The sequence below is a fragment of the Cervus canadensis genome, chromosome 24 (genome assembly GCF_019320065.1).
Source record: "Cervus canadensis isolate Bull #8, Minnesota chromosome 24, ASM1932006v1, whole genome shotgun sequence".
NCBI classification, from domain to species: Eukaryota; Metazoa; Chordata; class Mammalia; order Artiodactyla; family Cervidae; genus Cervus; species Cervus canadensis.
This window is the reverse complement of record NC_057409.1, coordinates 17,789,241-17,810,178: the sequence shown is the minus strand read 5'-3', so window position 1 is coordinate 17,810,178 and position 20,938 is coordinate 17,789,241. Positions and strand designations below refer to the sequence as shown.

General features: G+C 41.5%; 1 protein-coding gene across 1 annotated transcript in view; it reads right to left on the bottom strand.

The window, feature by feature from the left end:
- Positions 1-20,938, bottom strand: part of DNER (delta/notch like EGF repeat containing) — a 377,854-nt gene that overhangs the window by 103,682 nt on the left and 253,234 nt on the right. Inside the window, exon 7 of the mRNA XM_043445991.1 lies at positions 17,124-17,237. Within this exon, the coding sequence (XP_043301926.1) occupies positions 17,124-17,237 (114 nt within the window). The remainder of the gene's footprint in view (positions 1-17,123; positions 17,238-20,938) is intronic.

The following is a 20,938-nucleotide window of genomic DNA, read 5'->3' as shown; positions in this document are numbered from 1 at the left end:
GCTACAATGTTTATTTACTACTTTTAATCCCCTGAAATTCATTGTCCTTTATTTTGACAACTGTGTGCCAATTTTCCTCTTTTCATAAACCAACATGCCTCTTTCCTCAGATCTTACACTTTGATGGAATGGACCCCAAATGCCAGATCCAAGGGTGATCTTGTATCTAAAGTCTGGCCAGCCAAAGCATTCCATACTACGGCCACAATGGTTCAGGGGTAGGCAAATGTCTCAATTCAGAACAATCCCAAGTCAGTCTCGTGGCTCTTGATTTATTGGGAGAAGACAGACTCTGCCCATTCATTTTGACAGTGGGCCCAATATAAATAAGACTGTTGGTGAGATAAAAAAAACAAAAAACCTCAGGCTTATTGATATTGAAGCCCTGGATCAAGCAATGCCTGAATTCATCCTGAATATTTATAACATGAGCCAATACACTTCTTTGCTTTTGCTAGCCTATTTGAGTGGGATTGTTCATTACTTTAAAATCAAGACTTTTAATGGATTCAGAGATGCTCTAAAAATTGTCTTGTATGGATGACAAAAGGCTACCAACTAACCTAGCTAATCCTCCTACTAAACATATAATAATAATTAAAAATCATAAATGTATGATAAGAGTGAGGAGAATGAAAGACATACACAGAAGAACAGCTGAGGAAATGAGGTAGAACAAGAAAAGCTTTCACAAGCATCTCTAAGAGATAGATATAATTTAGACCCTTGCAGAATTTTCAAAGACTTCAAATAAAAGATAAGGATTGCTTGGATTTTTTTTTAATTGATTGGAATATCTTCAACCGCGTCACACCTCTTTACCTGGACCACAAGGTTTCCAGGTTTGTAAAAGTTAAATACAACTTTTAAGCCCTTTTAAATGGTAGTCCTAATCCCAGGAGTTTGACCCATGGAAATAGATGATGTGTATGAGATATTGTCTGTGACATGATAAAACACAGCAAAAAATAAAAAATGAATAAATCTCCCATTGGCAGACTCCATTTTCTCAGGGATCCTTAAAATTTGGCATTCCTCATTCTGTCCTGGCCCCTCTTCTCTTCCGGGCCACGTTCTTGCATGGGGGCTGGGGGAGGGGGTGTCTTATGTATACCCATGGCTGAAAAGTAGGACCTATAAGTAGAAACTTCCCAAAGGGACCTTTCCAGCCCAGTTCTCTCCCCATGCTCAGCATCATTTTTTCATTTGACAATTCCACAATCCCCTCTGACTATTCCATGGGCTCCTTGTGTTCATGTCTCACCCTCCCCTCTCATCAAAGCTGCTCATCACCCAAGCGCACCTCCATACAAGAAGGCGCCTAAAGCCTATGAAAGCTCTGCTTGCTCTGCCCAGCCCTCCTCCTCCTCCTCTTACGGCCCGCCCATCCATGTCCCTGTGTCTCCTAAGCACCGCACAGCTCACTTAACTTACGACAACAGAGTCCTAATAGGTTTCTCTGATTTTCTTCCTCCTCCAGGCCCTTCCTTCCCCTTCAGCCACCACGGTGGTGGTAGTTTAATCACTAAGTTGTATATGACTCTTTGCGACCCCATGGACTGTAGCCCGCCAGGTTCCTCTGTCCACGGGATTCTCCAGGCAAGAATACTGGAGTGGGTTGTCATTTCCTTCTCCAGGGGATCTTCTCAACACAGGGATCAAACCTGAGTCTCCTGCATTGTAGGCAGATGCTTTACCTACTGAGCCATCAGGGAAGCCTTAAATCCCTCCCAAACACTAAAGTTCTACCCTTCTTCCCCTGCTAAGGTTATTCATGGAGTTACTCTTGAGTGACGCTGAATCGCTTTATTATGGTGTTTAATTGGAGAGTAGCATTGACATGCATACACACGACCATGTGTAAAATAGATATCCAACGGGAACCTGCAGCATAGCACAGGAGCTCAGCTTGGTGCCCTGTGATGACCGAGGTGCGTGGAATGGGGTGGGGTGAGAGGTTCAAGAGTGAGAGAGTATATGTAGACATACAGCTGATCCATTTCTTTGTACAGTAGGAACTAACACAATATTGTAGAGCAAGTATACCTCTAAAAAAAATAAAATAAAATAAAATTTTTAAAGGCCCTCGCTCATAGTGACTGGAAGTTTTGCTAAGTCTAGGCTAGTTAGGGGTTGGAAATGAGGAAGAGATCCCACAAATGACAAATTCTTCACAGACATTACAATTGAATATAATTGGGTCGATTTTAAAAGAACAGTCTGAAAATGCCTGCAAAGGGGCTATATTATGTAAGGATGTCTAGCATGGTTCCTAGCACATCTCTAGCCTGTATCTTCCCTCCATCGCATTCTGTGTTCCAGCTCTGCAGAACGTCCTTTTGTTCCTCAAATATGTCGCCCTCCCACTCCCCTGCCCTAGGCTGTTGACCCCCTTCCTGGGAGGCTCTTGCCTTTGCCCACAGCCCTCACTGATTCATCTTGCTGCTGCTTCTCCTTTGGGTCTTGGCTGAAACTTCAGTATCCTCGGAACACTTCCTAACTTTCCTCTCAGGCCCCAGCCTGGGTGAAGCATCCTTCTTCTCAACCACCCAATCACCCGAGCCCAGCCCCATCAGACCCCAGATCCTATCCTCATACCCACTTTTCCATAAGCCCCTGAGCTGGAGCCCCGCCTGTCTTGTTCACTCCTGGATCCCTTGTGATCAATTTCCACAAGTTAGGTAATCAATAAATGGCATGTGGATAATTAAGTCTTTTAGTAAGTATATTATGCCACAATCATATGATGGAATAAAACTCAACAATTAATAATCACCCTTTAGAAAAACAATTTAACAATACAGAAGAATATTTGGAACACACACTGTTCCCTTTTAGAAACTCATTACAAAAGACAATGCACAGTGAGATCCAATTTCAGTTTTCTGAAACATATAATAAAAAGGAGATTTCAAAGATGTGTGCCTAGAATTTAAAATTATCTCTCTGGAGGATAGAGTTGTAGGGCTTTTATCTTTGAGCTTATCTAAGCATAGATTTCTTTGATAATCAAGAAAAATGATGAAAAAGTATATAAAATGTTATATGAAGTCCTGGGCTGTCACAGAAAAGAGAGTGAGAGTTGAACGCAGTGACAGTGTCCAGTGAGTCAGGTCATCCTAGGGAAAGGTTCTGGCTCATAGTGACCAGAATTGTTGCTAAGTACAGACTAGTTAGGAGCTGAAAATGAGGACGGGACTCTGAAAACAGCAAATTCTTCCTAGAAATTATAACTAAATATAATTGGGTCAATTGAAAAGAAGAGCAGCAGGAAAATGCCTACAGAAGAGGGCTATATTATGTAAGTGAAAGTCGCTCAGTTGTGTCCGACTCTTTGCAACCCCATGGAATATACAGTCCATGGAATTCTCCAGGCCAGAATACTGGAGTGGGTAGCCTCTCCCTTCTCCAAGGGATCTTCCCAACCCAGGGATCAAACCCAGGTTTCCCACATTGCAGGCGGATTCTTTACCAGCTGTGCCACAAGGGAAGCCCATATTATGTAAGAAGAAGCTTAAGTATCTGTCTTCAGATGCCTGTTCTCAATATAATACATGAGAGCAGAACTAGATTGGGAAAACAGCTGAGGAAAAGTTTATTGAACCAAAGACAGGATTTGACCAGGTTGTGAACAAGCACTTTTACTTCCCCAGTTTTATGTGTTCAGTGTGTTTCAGACCTGGGTCTCCCTATGAGCTCCACTGTAAGAGGCTGGTAGGAGTCAGAGTCTAGATCTGAACAGTTCAGAATCAGACCCGAGACTGTATCACATGGTATGTGATCCAAGTGAGACAAAAATTTCCCTCTAACCTCCTCCAACGGTTGGTTACAATCTAGAAAGGGGTACATTGAAGGAGATAAAATATGTTGCAGGAAAAAAATGAAAATTCCATTTATTCTTAAATTATTTGTTTTTTATTGGAAAGGATCGTTGTTGCTCTTAAGAACAACTGTATGGACATTCTGCTTCTGATGTGGGAAAGTAAGCTTTGAACAAGCAGAAAGGGAAAGTGTTAGTCACTCAGTCGAGTCTGACTCTTTGTGGTCCAATAGACTCTAGCCCGCCAGACTCCTCTATGGAATTCCCCAGGCAAGAATACTGAAGTGGGTAGCCACTCCCTTCTGCAGGGGATCTTCCCCACTGAGGGATCGAACCCAGGTCTCCTGCATTGGAGGCAGATTCTTTACCATCTGAGCCCAAACCCAAGGACAAACAGATTGGTACACAAATAACTGAATTCCAGACCAAAACACCCTAGCACTACTTCATGGTTCTGAAAAAGAACAAAAGCAGGCAGGTTGTGGAGAAGAGTCAAAATATAGTCAGCATGGGCTGAAGTTCAGGTTTAGGAAGCCCCACCCTGCAGGCATCCTTAACTGGGCCTATGAACCAGAGAGACCAAGACACTAGCATCAGGATTTCCCTGATGGTCTAGCGGTTAAGCATCCAGCTACCAATGCAGGGGACACAGGTTCAATCCCTGGTCCCAGAAGATCCTGCATGCCACGGAGAAACTAACCAACCTCATGAGCCACAACTACTGAACCTATGCTCTAGAACCCTGGAGCCGCAACTCCCAAAGCCTGCACACTCTAGGCCCCAGAGCCACCGCAATGAGAAGCCCATGCACCATGACCAAGAGTAGCCCCCGATTGCCGCAACTAGAGAAAGCCCATGTGCAGCAAGGAAGATCCTGTGAAGCTAATTTAATTAATTAGCTAATTAATTAATTTCAAAGGAACAAGGGGAAGGAGTCCAGGACAGGCACCCCATGAGGAGTGAAAAGGGTTCTGGGAAAGAAGACAGCTAGAGAAGAGGGTCCCCAAGTTCTGTATCTGAACTCTGCCCATGTCTCTAGGTGACCCCTAAACCATACACTAATGGGTCACTGAAAGCCAAAGGTTGAGATTCAATTCCCTGCCTCACTGCTGCTATTACTGAGCTTGCAATAGGTCTAACCAGTAAGAGTTGCCTGGCTACATTAGTGAACACTGGTTAATCCATCTTGGCTACAGTTTCCTCCCACATGCAATGATACTGTTGCCACTGTTTCCAGCCGTTTATTCATTCACGAATTCAACATGGCTCACAGGTACTCCAGGGATACAAAGAAGTTCAGCATCACTGCCTTGAGGAAGTTGGGAGTCCCAGGAGAAAAAGCAGAGCTGCACCCAAGCAGCTGTCACACAAGCTGGAACTTGACCAGAGAAGGAGCTTGGTGCAGCAGAGAGAACACAGACTCCAGAACCAGACAAAGCTGGGCTTGAAATCTGGATCCACCAAGACTTAGAGCCTCAGAATCCACCTTGTACAGCGGTTGTGGGGAATACATAGTGGCCTTTATATTAATCACTTACTGTATACTAGACACTTCCTATGCACTGTATAGGGCTTTCCCTGGTGGCTCAGACAATAAAGAATCCACCTGCTATGCAGAAGACCTGGGTTCGATCCCTGGGTCAGGAAGATCCCCTGGAGAAGGAAATGGTTACCCACACCAGTGTTCTTGTCTGGAGAATCCCATGGACAGAGCAGCCTGGAGGGCTACAGTTCACGGGGTCACAAAAAGTCAGACACAATTGAGCGACTACCGCTTTCACATGCACTGTGTACTAATGTAGTTCTTGTAACAACTCACTGTGTAAGTGAAAGTGGCTCAGTTGCGTCCAACTCTTTGCGACCTCCATGGACTATACAGTTCAAGGAATTCTCTAGGCCAGGGTACTGGAGTGAGTAGCCTTTTCCCTCTCCAGGGGATCTTCCCAACCCAGGAATCGAACCCAGGTCTCCTGCATTGCAGGTGGATTCTTTACCAGCTGAGCCACAAGGGAAGTCCATAACAACTCATTGGGTAGATATCATTAATACCGCCACCCTTACTCTAGAGATGCAAAAAATGAGGCGCAGGGAAATTTTTTATTGGAGTGTAATTGCTTTACAACGTTGTGTTAGTTTCTGCCTACAACAATGGGAATCAGCTATATGTACACATATAATCCTTTCCCTCTTGAGCCTCCCTCCCACCTCCCACCCTTACCATCCCATCACGGAGGTCATCACAGCACCAAGCTGAGCCACGTACTCTACATCAGCTTCCCAACAGCCATCTGCCTTACACATGGCAGTGTATATATGTCATCTGCAGTGACATGAATGAACCTAGAGACTGTCATACTGAGGGAAGTGAGTCAGAAAGAGAAAAACAAATATCACATACTAGTGTACATATGTGAAATCCAGAAAAATGGTACTGATGAAACTATTTGCAGAGGGAGGCATAGGGAATTTCAGTTTACTTGCCCAAAGTCACTAAGTGCTAAAGTGATCAAACAGATTAAAACTCAAGAGAAAAAAATAAAATAAAACTCAAGCGGCAAGGCTGCTTGGCCCCCGCTACTGTGTTTTGTTGAAGAACAACTTCAAGTGCCAACACAGTGCTTTAACACGCAGTAGGCACTCCACAAGTGGCAGACACCATCACGAGTGTTACTGTTCCTGCTGATGCCACGTGATTACAATGCAGCCACAAGAGAGAAAGAGCTGAAGTTCAAGGTGTTTACATGCAATAATGGTAAATAATCTTCATGAGATTGATTGGACATACACCTTAAGAAATCAGAATTAGTGGTGACCTCTCTAGGTATATCCTTGCTCTTTTTCAAAAGAAAAGCACCAGGTTATCATTATTTATCTCCTCATTCACTCATCGCACTGTCACTTTCAACCCCCATCTGCCAGCACTAAACCGAGTATGGCGATGGTTCCCAAAGGGAAATATTAAGAGAAATAAAGGTGAGGGACAGGCTCCACCACTCACTAAAGTGACTGCAGCTGGGAGAGGCAAGCAAGCAACAGTCTTTGCAGTGTTTTGGGACAATCTCAGAGAAACTGTGTCATGTGGGAAAAAGAGAACAAAAAAGAAATATGAACTTAACCCTAAATCAAAAATTAATCAGCATGCACCAAACATAGAAATAACATTTTTACTCACACTTAATAAGTCTTAATACCCTGCTTTGCTTCCAAAAGATGAAACCATATACCACTTGAAACTCCAAGGATCTCAGCTGTTACAATTCCCCAGTGAAGTGGTGATTTAGGGATAATGCCAGATTTTAGAAGAATAAGAGCAGTATTTTATTTGGGGCTTTTATGAGGACATGTTGCACGTTTCTTAAATAAATACATGCAGTTTCATATGATCCTAAGAGAGTACTTTCACCAAAGCATACATGCCAGGATCGTGGGGAAAACAACCAAATCCCAGGACTATTAATATAAAAGTTCTAAATCCTGATGGGGTAACATGCCCAGTTTCTGAACAATACACATTATCTCAAAGATAAATTTTATGACATGTGTGGCTATTGCCTATAAATCAGTTTAAGATGAAAGGATATTTGAGTTGGACAAAAGGATTTATATGGCTAGATGCCTCAAAGCTATAAAATGTAGAAAAACAAAAATAGTTTGGATAAACCCTTGGAGGGTGTTGCAGTAGGGTTTAACCTACAGGGGCCTTTGGGCTGACATTAGGTTTTAGACTCAAGCTTTCCTTAGAGTCGCTTAGAGGTTATGAAACTTCTCGGTATAAATATCACTTGAAACAACAAAATGGATTTATTGACTGAGCAAGGGGTTCTTAAACTGATATATTCGAATCAAAGACTTAGGAGTAGGGACCTTTAAAGGTAATAGTGAGCCCTTTTACAACAAGGAAGCATGGCTGGAAGAGATAAAAATGAAATGACTCTCCCAAGGTGATATGACTACATTCCCACCACACCCACCATCATTATCACCATCATCAGACATTCATTCAGCACTTACTGTGTGCCAAGCACAGTGCTAAGGGCTTTGGGGCTTTTTCTATTCTTCAACTGGTAAAGGATTTACAAGTATCATTCTCCTTTCCTAAATGAGGAAAATGAGCCCAAAAATCTACAAAAGAAGTGGGTCCAGACTTCAAACCCAAGCAGTGTGACCTGAAAAATCCACATTCATAACTGCGCCACTTTCCCATTCCTCTTCAGGCCCAGATTCAGGTCCCCTGATTTCCATGCCACCAAAGGCACCAGCTGTCCACACTTGGCGATGGAACTTCCGTGTTATATGATCTGCATATCTGTACAGATGGCCACATGAAAAGATGCTCAACATCTCAAATTTAAATGCAAATTAAAACTACAATGAATTTTGGACAAGTTTTGACAGAACGTTAGGTCTCGAAAGACTTGTGTAAGTCTACAATAAACCCGGTTTTAGGCATAGAGTAGACAAACAAGTGAGCTTCCCCTGGTGGCTCAGTGGGACAGAACCCACCTGCCAATGCAGTAGACTCTGGTTTGATCCCTGGGTCATGAAGATCCCCTGGAGAAGGACATGGCAACCCATGAACAGTTGTCTTGCCTGGAGAATCCATGGACAGAGGAACCTGGCGGGCTACAGTCCATGGGGTTGAAGAGTTGGGTAGGACTTAACTAAAACAAGAACAACCAGCAATCCCACTCCTGGGCATACATCCAGACAAAACTATAATTCAAAAAGATACCTCTATGTTCACTGCAGTACTACTTACAATAGCTAAGACATGGAAGTAACCTAAATGTGCATCGATATATGAATGGAAAAAGAAGATGTGGTACATATATACCATGGAATACTACTCCGCCATAAAAAAAGAATGAAATAATGCCATTTGCAGCTGGCAACCCACTCCAGTATTCTTGCCTAGAGAATCCTGAGGACAGAGGAGCCTGGCGGGCTGCTGTCCATAGGGTCGCGTAGAGTCAGACACTGCTGAAGTGACTTAGCATGCACGCATGCATTGGAGAAGGAAATGGCAACCCACTCCAGTATTCTTGCCTGGAGAATCCCAGGGACGGGGGAGCCTGGTGGGCTGCTGTCTATGGGATTGCACAGAGTCGGACACGACTGAAGCGACTTAGCAGCAGCAGCAGCAGCAACCTGGGTGGACCTAGAGTTTATCATACTAAGTGAAGTAAGTCAGAAAGAGAAAAATGAATACCATGTGATATCACTTATATGCAGAATCTCCATGCTTCCAATGCAGAGGGCCTGGATTCGATGCCTAGTCAGGAAACCAGATGCTGCACACTGCAACTAAGATGTGGTGGAGCCAAATAAATAAACAAATAATTTTTTAAATAAAATATGATACAAATGAACTTACCTATGAAACAAAAACAGACTCAGAGACATAGAGAACAGACATGTGGTTGCCAAGGGGAAGGGAGGGTAGGGAAGGGGTGGATTGGGAGTTTGGAGATAGCAGATACAAGCAACTGTACATAAAATGGATCAACAATGAGATCTTAATGCACAGCACAGGAAATTATATTCAATATCCTATGATAAATCATAATGGAAAGGAATATAAAAATAATGTGTGTATATACAGATATATAGGCTTCCCTGGTGGCTCAGCAATAAAGAATCCCCCTGCAATGCAGGAGATGTAAGAGACATGGGTTCAACCCCCTGGGTTGGAAAGATCGCCTAGAGGAGGACATGTCAAGCCACTCCAGTATTCTTGCCTGTGAAGTCCCATGGACAGAGGAGCCTGGTGGACTATGGTCCATGGGGCTGCAAAGAGTTAGACACCACTGAAGCAAATTAGCATGAAGCATATACATGTATTGGGATTCCCAAGTAGTTCAAACGGTAAAGAATCTGCCTGCAAAGCAGGAGACCTGGGTTCGATCCCTGGGTTGGGAAGATCCCTGGAGAAGGGCATGGCAACCCACTCCAGTATTCTTGCCTGGAGAATCCCATGGACAAAGGAGCCTGATGGGCTACAGTCAATGGGGTCACAAAGAGTTGGACATGACTGAGCAACCTTCACTTTCATATACATGTATAACTGATTCACTTTGCTGGACAGCAGGAAATAATACAACATTGTAAATCAGTTATACTTGGATAAAATTTTTTTAAAATGTTTAAAGATCTGCATGTCTTAAAAAAAAAAAAATCTGCATGTCTGATAATGGATCCTACCCTACATCCTAAAAGTGAGAGGACTGACATGTAAGTCCTCTTCCTGGTGGAAGTACTTGCCTTCATAATTGTAGTGCAAGAGCAGTTCATACAAATTCTACTTGCCTTAATCCTAGCCAAGGGCATCACACCAGGAAATGCCTTTGCAGTAAAGAACTGAACTGAATGTCTTTTAAATACATTGGATGAAATATTTCCTCAAAGTAGTCATGAAGCCCCATATTCTCACGTCATCTCTGATTAGCATCTGTCTTCCCTAACAGGTGGATGCCAGGAAGGTCCTCAGGTTCTAGGAGGCACGCCAGCAAGATGCAAATGGTCACACAGGCAGGACTGACTAATGTGCTTCACTACTAAATGTTCTCATCACTACTCATTTCTTTTTATTCTTTATTCTACTTCAAATTCCCAGGGGAAAATAATTTTAAAGGAGATGCGGAAGCAAAGATGATGGCTAGGCAGTAATATACAGATTGTACTTATTTGTGTATTAAATATGCTCACATATTTAAACATACATATTTAAACACCAATAGGCAGTGATGATAAGTATCTATAATTAAACCTCCTCAGATTTAAGATGCATTTATTTCAAAAGTTAAGGGCCTCAAAGTAGTAAACCAAACATAAAGACAAAACTGATGTGAAGAGTATATTCAGAGGCAATAAAATCAGCTCCAAATTATTTATCTTTGTTATTGCTCAATAAGTCAAACTAGTCAATTCTAAAGGAAATCAATCCTGAATATTCACTGGAAGGACTGATGCTGAAGCTGAAGCTCCAATCCTTTGGCCACCCGATGGGAAGAACAGACTCATTGGAAAAGACCCTGATGCTGGGAAAGATTGAAGGCAGGAGGAGAAGGGGAAGACGATGAGATGATGATGGAAGAAGATGAGATGGTTGGATGACATCACTGACTCTATGCACATGAGTTTGAGCAAGCTTCGGGAGTTGGTGATGGAAAGGGAGGCCTGGTGTGCTGCAGTCTGTGGGGCCACAAAGAGTCGGACACAAATGAGCTACTGAACTGAACATAAGAAAGCACTCATGACAAATTTACTTTTGTTTCTTATCACCCCTACTTGAACCAGAATCTGAAACTGCACTTTTCAAATAGGGACCTAATGAATATTAAGTTGAAATTAAAAAAAAAAGAGGCAGGGCTCGTTGATGGAAGCATAAAAATATAAGAATAGGAGAAGAGCAGATACCTTCTGGAAGGTGAGCCCATGTGATAATTACAGCACAAGCTGTCTCTCAGGCCTCCACAACCTTGAACTTTTGGAGAGAGGTTAAAAAGAAGACAAAAGTCAAAGTGATGAGTATCCAGGAAGTAATTCAACCTCTAAGGACTCAGTCCAGATCAGATGGAAAAGGATCCTTGAAGGAAATAGGATGGAGATGAAAACAACAGAGAAGAGCAAGGATGTGACGGACCAGTGTTGAAAGTACTATCCAGAGGGAAAGCCAGGGTTAATAGCCTTCTGGACGGGGCAGGACTGTCATAAAAGGATTTCACTGTACTTAACAAAAAAAGGGGTGGGGGGGGAATTCTAGTTTTTTCCCATGCTTAAGAATTTTTAGCAGGGACTTTTAGAAGTTTGAAAACCCAACAAACTTTGAATTTATTTGACTCATGACTTGGTCAAATAAAGACCATATTTTAAAATAAACCATATTTTATTTATTTTAAAGACTGTATTTTAAAATAAAGATCATAGTTTAAAATAAAGACCATATTTTAAAATAAACAAAATAAAATTCATTTTAAAGAATATATTCAGAGATGGTATAGGCCAAGGGTTAAGAATGCTAGTGCCAAGTTGCCTGGGTTTAAATTTCTAGTTGTATTATCTCAGGCAAGTTATTCACCCTCTTGTGTTTCAGCTTCTCAATCTGTTCAATGGAAATATCGATAGTATTTCCTTCACAGGATTATTGTGAGGATCAAATAAGTTATTAAATGTAGTGAGTGATAGTTAAATGTTGACTTTTTAATGCTTTTTTTTTAATTGTAGTGGTAAAAGTCACATAATATAAAGCATGCTATTTTAACCATATTTAACTGTACAATTAGAACCGAACATGGAACAATGGACTGGTTCAAAATTGAAAAAGGAGTACATCAAGGCTGTATATTGTCACCCTACATATATGACCTATATGCAAAGTACATCATGTGAAATGCCAGGCTGAATAAATCACAAGCTGGAATCAAGATTGCCGGCAGAATTAACAACCTCAGATACACCGATGATATCACCCTAATGGCAGAAAGCAAAGAGGAACTAAAGAGCCTCTTGATGCAGGTGAAAGAGGAGAGTGAAAAAGCTGGCTTAAAACTCAACAGTCAAAAAACTAAGATCATGGGGTCTGATCCCATTACTTCATGACAAATAGATGTAGGAAAAATGGAAACAGGGACAGACTTCTTTTTCTTGGGGTTCCAAAACCACTGTGGATGGTGACTGCAGGCATGAAATTAAAAGACACTTGTTCCTAGGAAGAAAAGCTATGACAAACCTAGAGAGCATATTAAAAAGCAGAGACATTACTTTGCCAACAAAGGTCTATAGAGTTGAAGCTATGGTTTTTCTAGTAGTCATATATGGATGCGAGAGCTGTACCATAAAGAAGACTGAGGACTGAAGAACTGATGCTTTTGAACTGTGGTGTTGGAAAAGACTCTTGAGAGTGCCTTGGACTGCAAGGAGATCAAACCAGTCAATCCAGGAGGAAATCAACCCTGAATATTCATTGGAAGGGCTGATGCTGAAACTGAAGCTCCAGTACTTTGGCCACCTGATGAGAAGAGCCAACTCATTGGAAAGGACTCTGATGCTGGGAAAGATTGAGGGAAGGAGGAGAAAGGGGTGACAGAGAATGAGATGGCTGGATGTCATCACCCATCAATGGACATGTGTTTGAGCAAACTCCAGGAGACAGTGAAGGACAGGGAAGTCTGGCATATGCAGTCCAAGGGGTTGCAGAGAGCTGGACACAACTTAGGGACCGAACAACAAACTGCACAGCTCTGTGGCACTGAGTTCATTCACATTATCGTACAACTTTCATCCTCATCCGTCTCCAAATGCTTTACCTTCCTAGACTGAAACTCTGAATTTCCCTGCCTTCCCCTGCATCTACCAAAGTACTTTCTGACTCTCTGAATTTGACAATTCTCGGTACTTTGTATAAGTGGAACCAAACAGTATTTCTATCTAATGTATACTGGAATGCATTTTTAAGGTTAATTTAATATATGTCCTACAAATAGATTGTACCTTCTTTTTTTGCCCTGTGCTATATAGTATGTTCTTATTAGTTATCCACTTTATACCTAACAGTATATATATACACACACACATATATATATGTCAATCCCAATTTCCCAATTCAATAGTTAGGACATGGAAGCAATTTGCTGACTTTTATCATTAATTTATCTAACAAATATTTATTAACTTCCTACTAGCATAAAAAAAAAAGCACTAAAACCTCTGTGATAGGATACTGGGAGTTGGTAAAAGAGCAATGAATAAAACCCACTTCCCACCCACAAAGAATATCACAGGCAAGCGAGGCAGACAGAACCAACACATATACCCAAAGAAGCAAGTTAAAACAGGGCAGATAGCAAATAATACTAAAAAATAATTACTAATCTTCTTTGGCATGGTATCGTAGCTATCAAGGAGAATGTTCTTATTCTCAGAAAACACAAACTCATTTATTTGGGGATAAAGTGTGATGATGCCTATAATTTACTTTCAAATTACTTTGCAAAAACAACAAACTAGATACATAAATGCATATATACAACGCTAACATGCCAAAATGTTAATCACTGGGGAGAAAAAAAGCTGGCAGTCAAGGGTCAAGTGCTGGCTCCAAACTTCAGAACATTGTGTGGACTTGAAACTCTTTCAAACTTGTTCTCACAGCGTGACTGATAGGAGAAAACTCTTGCAGACACAGGCTGTTTTTTAAGCGCAAAGTGCTCTATAAATAATTCCTACAACAACCACCATGGAACAGGTCCATGGGAGGGGCTGCTTTTAAAGCGCCAGCTGCTGAGAGGCTTCAAAACATGGCAATAAATCCTTCTGATCTATAACTGATGCCCCTTTCCCTGGTCAGTCTTTACTGAAGGTAAACCTGTGGATGAAAGTCTTCATACAAAACCTTGCTGGGAAATTCATCTGAATCATTTCAATTCACTTCTTCTCTAGACTTTATCAAGACAGGGTGAAGGAATTGATGGGCTAATGGATAAAGGAGAAGGTCCCTAGACAAGCCTATCAACACCCAGGTTGAAATTACAGTCTATAGACCAAGGTCTCTGAGTAGAAACATGGTCAGATGGCCCCGCTCACTCCCAGACTCACAGCACCTGCCCAGCTGTCATCTCTCTCTCAACACGTCTAAAATAGAACACTTCCCTTCCATGATTTTTTTTCCTCCATGAATGGCATGACCAACAGTAAAGTTACAGAAGCCACAAACTTCCCCGTCACTCCTCCTCCACTTTCATATCCATCCATCCCCAGACCCTTCTGTTTTCCCTCAAAAGTTCTCCCAAATCATCAGCATCTCTCCTTTTCAGATTCCACCTTCCCTTCTTAACAGGCAACATGGATTTCCCAAACTTCCACAAGTCTTTTATTTCCACACTTGTTTCTTTCCAACCCACACTCCATACTGGTATAAAAGGGAAATTACAAATTCCTGTTTACATTTTTCAATGGTTTAATAGTAATCATTATTAGGAAAACAGTCATGATACAGTGCCTAATACTTACTGAGCACTTAGCCAGGCACTGTGTGCTAATAAGCACCTTGTCTAAGCATCTTCTCATTTCATCCTCATGGATCCTAAGAAGTGAGGGTTATCACTGTATCAATTTTACAGTTTTCTCTGAGACACAGAGAAGTATGAACTTACTTGCCCAGGGATAGAACTGGTTAGCAACAGGCAGACAGGCTTCAGACCTAAGGCTCTGCTCTCTCCCCTCTGGGTTGAACATGACATGCCCCACTCATGCCCACGAAGTCCTAAAGCCCTGAGGACTCAGCCCCTGTCACCCACTTTCTTCCCTTTTCCTTTTGCTCCTTGGCGATGCCCTCAACTTTGCCCTCCTCCTCCTCACTCACTCTCCACACGTGGGCATCTCTCCTGGATCCCCAAGGCTAAGCAGGTCCTCCTCATGCGTCCTAAAGGCACATATTCTGGCTTGTAATTAGGGACTTATTTGTGCCCACATCGCGGGAGGGGCCATCTCAGCTTTGCTGACCCTAAAGCCCGGCGCCCAGTCCAGTGCCTGGTATTAGGACTTGCTCAACAAACCTTTATCAACTAGAGAAACGGCACAAAAGTGAACACAGAATCCCTGGGCTGCGGCTCGAGGGTCTGGCTTTACTATCAGTGTGAAGTGACGTGAAGTCGCTCAGTCGTGTCTGACTCTTTGTGACCCCATGGACTGTAGCCTACCAGGCTCCTCCCTGGGATTTTCCAGGCAAGAGTACTGGGGGGGGGGGTGCCATTTCCTTCTCTATACTATCAGTGTGACCTTGTGCAAATCACCACCTCTCAGAGCCTCCGGGGTCCAATCTGAACCTTCTGGCTGCAAAACTATGATAATAAAGCACTGTGGAGTTTTCAAATATCTTTCCCCAAAACCCCATTTGATCCCAAGATGGCCCTATGAGGGAAGCAGGGTTCTTGTGGCCCACAGTCACTTAAGAAAGAAAAAGGAGGATCGATCAGGTCGGGGAGGAAAACTAGTGACTGCCAGCAGTCAATCAGCCTTTGACCCTGAAACCTTCCCTTGACTCTAAGCCCAGCCTACAACCAGGGTTTGGGGTGTGGCAACGCTTTGAAAAACTGCCCAGCGCTCTGTACATGAGTGACCACTGGTGCTGACTCAGTCATCCTCCTCTCCAGTTTTCCCATTTGCTTAAGGCACTCGAGAGAAGAGTGGAGACCATCCAGCACATGTAACTAACACCATTGTCATGGTAACCATGTCTATCATAAGCACGCACAGCTGGGGAATAACCAGGAGGACCACAGCCACCTGCTCCTGTGCCTGCCCAGGGGAGCAGAAGCCAGGACAAAGAATCCACTTCCTGAGTCGCTGTTTGGGCTTCAGAATATGAAAGCATAAAGCGTACAAGGCAGCACGGATCATGGGCGCAGCTCCTGGCCACCCCGAGCCCTGGGGTTACCTGGGAGTTAGTGGTCTTTTATCAACATCCATCCGTACCACTGTCCCAGTCCAGCCTCTAAGCCAGGAGGTAATTCAGGTTAATGAGTACAAAGATGTTTCCTTATTCACGAGGATTCAACATGTAATCTCTGCAAAGGATGTCAACTGACTCTATGTAATTGTCAGTGGCCCTTCTGTGCATAAGGAGGTTACATGCTGGTTTTAGGGGGGAAAACACCTTTAATATCATGTTTATTCTTATCATATTAAAGGTTTAAAGTAATTCCTTCCATAACATCTCTCCAAGCAGAAACGGAAACAAAACTTCCTCCAAGTGCAAAATTGTTCCTTAACACCAGCTCCATAACTAGGACTATGTCTGCTTCTTCAGGTGAAACTGAAACAGTATGACTGTTTATTTTTTAATAAAAATTGCCTTAAATATGTGACTTTCCAGGAGACTATACATGTCCAAGATGTCATAAAGTGGATTTAAAGATAAAAACAGGTGAACTTTATGGTGAAAATTTTTTAATGTAAATTGGTATCAAAAACCTAATGCATAATTTGAAAAATAGAACTCTTATGAAGTGAAATTTGTCATTATACAGAAATTCCATTTTATTACAAGTTGTTCATTTTCAATGTGTAAATGAAAACTGCAGAAATTTTGAGATTATGTCTAATATTCAGACATAATTTCCAAGCTATTTTAGCACAGAGCTTTAAAAAAAAAGGGGCCATCTTATATCTTATTTTATAAATGGGACAAAGTAGGAAGTTCTCTTGAGTAGAATTTTTCAGAAAATTGAAGTACAAAGGTCATCAAATTAATCGAGGATTTAAAACAGAAAACGGAAGTTATTCCTGTAATGATACTGATACTGACCTTCCAGACACTGGCAGGTGAATCCACTGAGATTGGAAATGCATGTTGCTCCATTTCTACATGGATCTAGCATACAGTAGTCAATCTTGGACTGGCAGAGCTCTCCAGTATAACCTGAAGAAAACAAGATAGACATGTATAAAATACTTTGTCCCCAAAACCAGGACATCCCACAAGTTGATGGAGTTAACTGGTACCTATCCAACCAAGGCAGCAACCTTACACTAGTCTCCCAGGCACTTCTTGGTCTAATTGGGTTTTGCAACAAAAAACAGAGTGGTTTATTTTTTATTTAAGAATAATTGCTTTCCATTGTTGTATTAGTTTCTGCCGTATGACACTGTGAATCAGCTATATATATATCCCTCCCTCTTGGATCTCACTCCCACCTCTCCCATCCCACCCATCTAGGTCATCACTGAGCTGAGCTCCCTGTGCTATAAAGCAGGTTTCCTCTATTCCACTATTTTACACATGCTGGTGTATATATGTCAATCCTAATCTCCCAATTCATCCCACCCTTCCCATCCCCTCATGTCCAAATGTCCATTCTCTATGCCTCCATCTCTCAGAAACATAGTTCAAAAGTCATTTGCTTTACAAAACTCTTTATTGCAAAGACTTTTTTTCACCGTTAGCTCTGCATTTTATTTTGAAATATTAGAATCTTCAGAAGCTGAGACTGAACACCCCGTCCCTTTCTTCTGACCTAAGGAAAAACAGGCTCTATAATGTCTTTTTTTATGACTTTTTAGAACTTTATTTTTTAATTTTTAACTGGAGCATAATTGCTTTACAATGTTGTGTTGGTTTCTGCCATACACCAACATGAATCAGCCATAGGCATACATATGCCCCCTCCTTCTTGAACCTCCCTCCCACCTCTCTCCCCATCCCACCCCTCTAGGTCGTTACCAAGCCCTGGTGTAAGTTCCCGGAGTCACACCGCAAATTCCCATTGGCTGTCTATTTCACATATGGTAGTGGGTATGTTTCCATGCTACTTTCTCCATACATCCCACCCTCTCCTTCCCACCCCCTCTTGCTTGACCACTGAGATGACACCCACTTTCCCATGGTCATCTCACTACGTATTTTTTTTTCCATTTATTTTTATTAGTTGGAGGCTAATTACTTTACAATATTGTAGTGGTTTTTGTCATACATTGACATGAATCAGCCATGGATTTACACGTATTCCCCATCCTGATCCCCCCTTCCACCTCCCTCTCCACCTGATTCCTCTGGGTCTTCCCAGTGCACCAGGCCCGAGCACTTGTCCCATGCATCCAGCCTGGGCTGGTGATCTGTTTCACCCTAGATAATATACATGTTTCGATGCTGTTCTCTCAAAAAATTTTAAAAGCACTATTAGGAAAATTGCTAGGTAGGTATTAAATTTTTTTAATTTGTAATATTTTACTGCTAAAAGACCATCAGTGTTCAATTCAACCCCTAGCCCTTCATTTTAAAGCTAAGGAGGTTGAGACACATAATTTTAATCACATTTCTATATTCATCTTAATTCTAATTTGAAGCACAACCCCAACTCAGTGAATTTTTCTGTAAAGCAATGGTGATTTTGTCAGATAAGAACATAACCACATATGTGGTGAGAAAATAAGGACCTGAATCTACTCGAATACCCATGCAGCCAAGAAGCCTTAAATAAATTCCAAATATTTTGTTAACTTTGAAAACAAAGCCCTCCCAAAAGGCAAGTTTAAGAAATAATATGCAATTATGTTTTTTAGCTTAAAGTAGAAAATGATTATGAAAGAAAATTTGGAAAATGCAAAATTTAAAATAGAAAAAGAAAAAAGTTACCCTCAGTCATGTTATTTGAGTGACATAATTATTAATACTTTGGAGAGATTCCTATCAGAAATATTTATGCACAGATATTTCCTACTAAATTATAATCATACTGTAACATTTTGATCTTTCCAGGATGTACATAAAGTACATAAAAACTTGTCTTTCTGAATTATTAGTTTTGAAGGAGTGTCATTAGCACCATATTTGAGATTTGGAAAAATAAATCAGTGAGGTTAGGAGAGAGATGATTTGCCTGAGCTTCAATGATCTGCCAAACTAGTCTAAATTACAGACTGTGAACGTGGAGGCCCTTGCTTGCAATTCTACTCTTAATGTGTTTTAAAACAGTCTAGGGAGGACTTCCTTGGTGGTCCAGCATTTAAGACTTCGCCTTCTAATGCAGGAGTTTCTGGTTTGATCCTTGGTTGGGAAGCTAAGATTTCACATGCCTCTTGGCCAAAAAAAAAGAAACAGAAAAACAGGAGCAATGTTGTAACAAGTTCAATAAAGACTTTAAAAGTGGTCCACATTGATAACTGAATAGTCTAGGGGACTCTAGCTAATTCATGGGTATGGGAAAAATAAGATAATTATGTAAACTAAAAATCTAAACACCAGGACTGAAAGCCATTCCAGAATTCAGAAGAGAATATCTTATTCTAACAAATTTATGTTAATATATTTTCAAATAATAGGTCTAAATTCAGATTAACATTCTGTCCATTTAACTTCATCTAGTCTCCTCATATTTCCATATCATCCCTATGGGTATCTTAAAGAAAATTTTATTTCACCTATAAAGACTTCATTATACATCCCTAACTAAAAGTGATTTTCGCAAAGATCACTTTTAACACCTTCCTTAATGAATATCTGGTCCCACTTAAAAATTTAATTAAACACTCTAAACTATATTAATAGCAACAATTTTTTTAAGAACCACACTGTCTGATAACACACACATCCTCCCATACTTTTAATTTGTTCCTATCTAACTGATCTAATATTAAACCTATAAGCAAAGTGAATCTTTAGTACTATTAACTGCTCCAATATTGCAAGCAAGTTTAGTAAGATTTCAGTCTAAGAGAATAAACCACATTTGTGATGTGTTCAGGGATTGTCTGTAATGATCTGGGGGTCACACTGGCATTCTGTGGTAGAGATGCTGAAGCTCTGCACTGCCTGAGATGGTTCCAGAATAAGTTTTATCACTCAAATGCCAATTGCCCCAGCCAATGAGGAACACTGGTCAAGGATCAGTCACTGTATCATTGCTTTCTGTTTCAGAGCTTTAAAAGGATTATATTAAAGATATTTAAAATATGGGAAACATGGAACTATAAAGAAAAAGACCCTGTGTAACTAGCTAGACTACAGAGCATATAGATATTGGCATGTCTGAGTTCAGTATAATTGGAGATGAGAAACAACAGTGGAGGACTGTGTGGCTGGGGATGAGACAGGTAGAGGGGTAGGGCTGGGGTCGTGGGATTATGGGATTATCAGCATCCTTAGCTGCAGGTGGCCAGCTGGTCAGCTCATGCTTGTCTACACGAGGCCAGGTATTACTGCTGGTGTCAAGCTAGTGGCGAGTTCAAAGTTCCAAGAGCACCACCCTTGACGGCACTGCTTTCACTGACCAACTGCAGTCAGCTCTGGGAGAGAAGAGGTGGAGGGCAAGGAACCATGAAGACCCTGAAGCTGACTCAAGGAGCTCTTTAAAAAAAAGCAAGTTGTTTCTTAGATCCTCAGAGAGCAGAGAGTGACATCTGGTCCCATCACCTCATGGCAAATAGATGGGGAAAAATGGAAACGGCGACAGACTTTATTTTCTTGGGCTCCAAAACCACTTCAGATAGTGACTGTAGCCATAAAATTAAAAGACACTTGCTCCTTGGAAGGAGAGCTATGACAAACCTAGACAGCATAGTAAAAAGCAGAGATATCACTTTGCTGACAAAGGTCTGAATAGTCAAGGCTATGGTTTTTCCAGT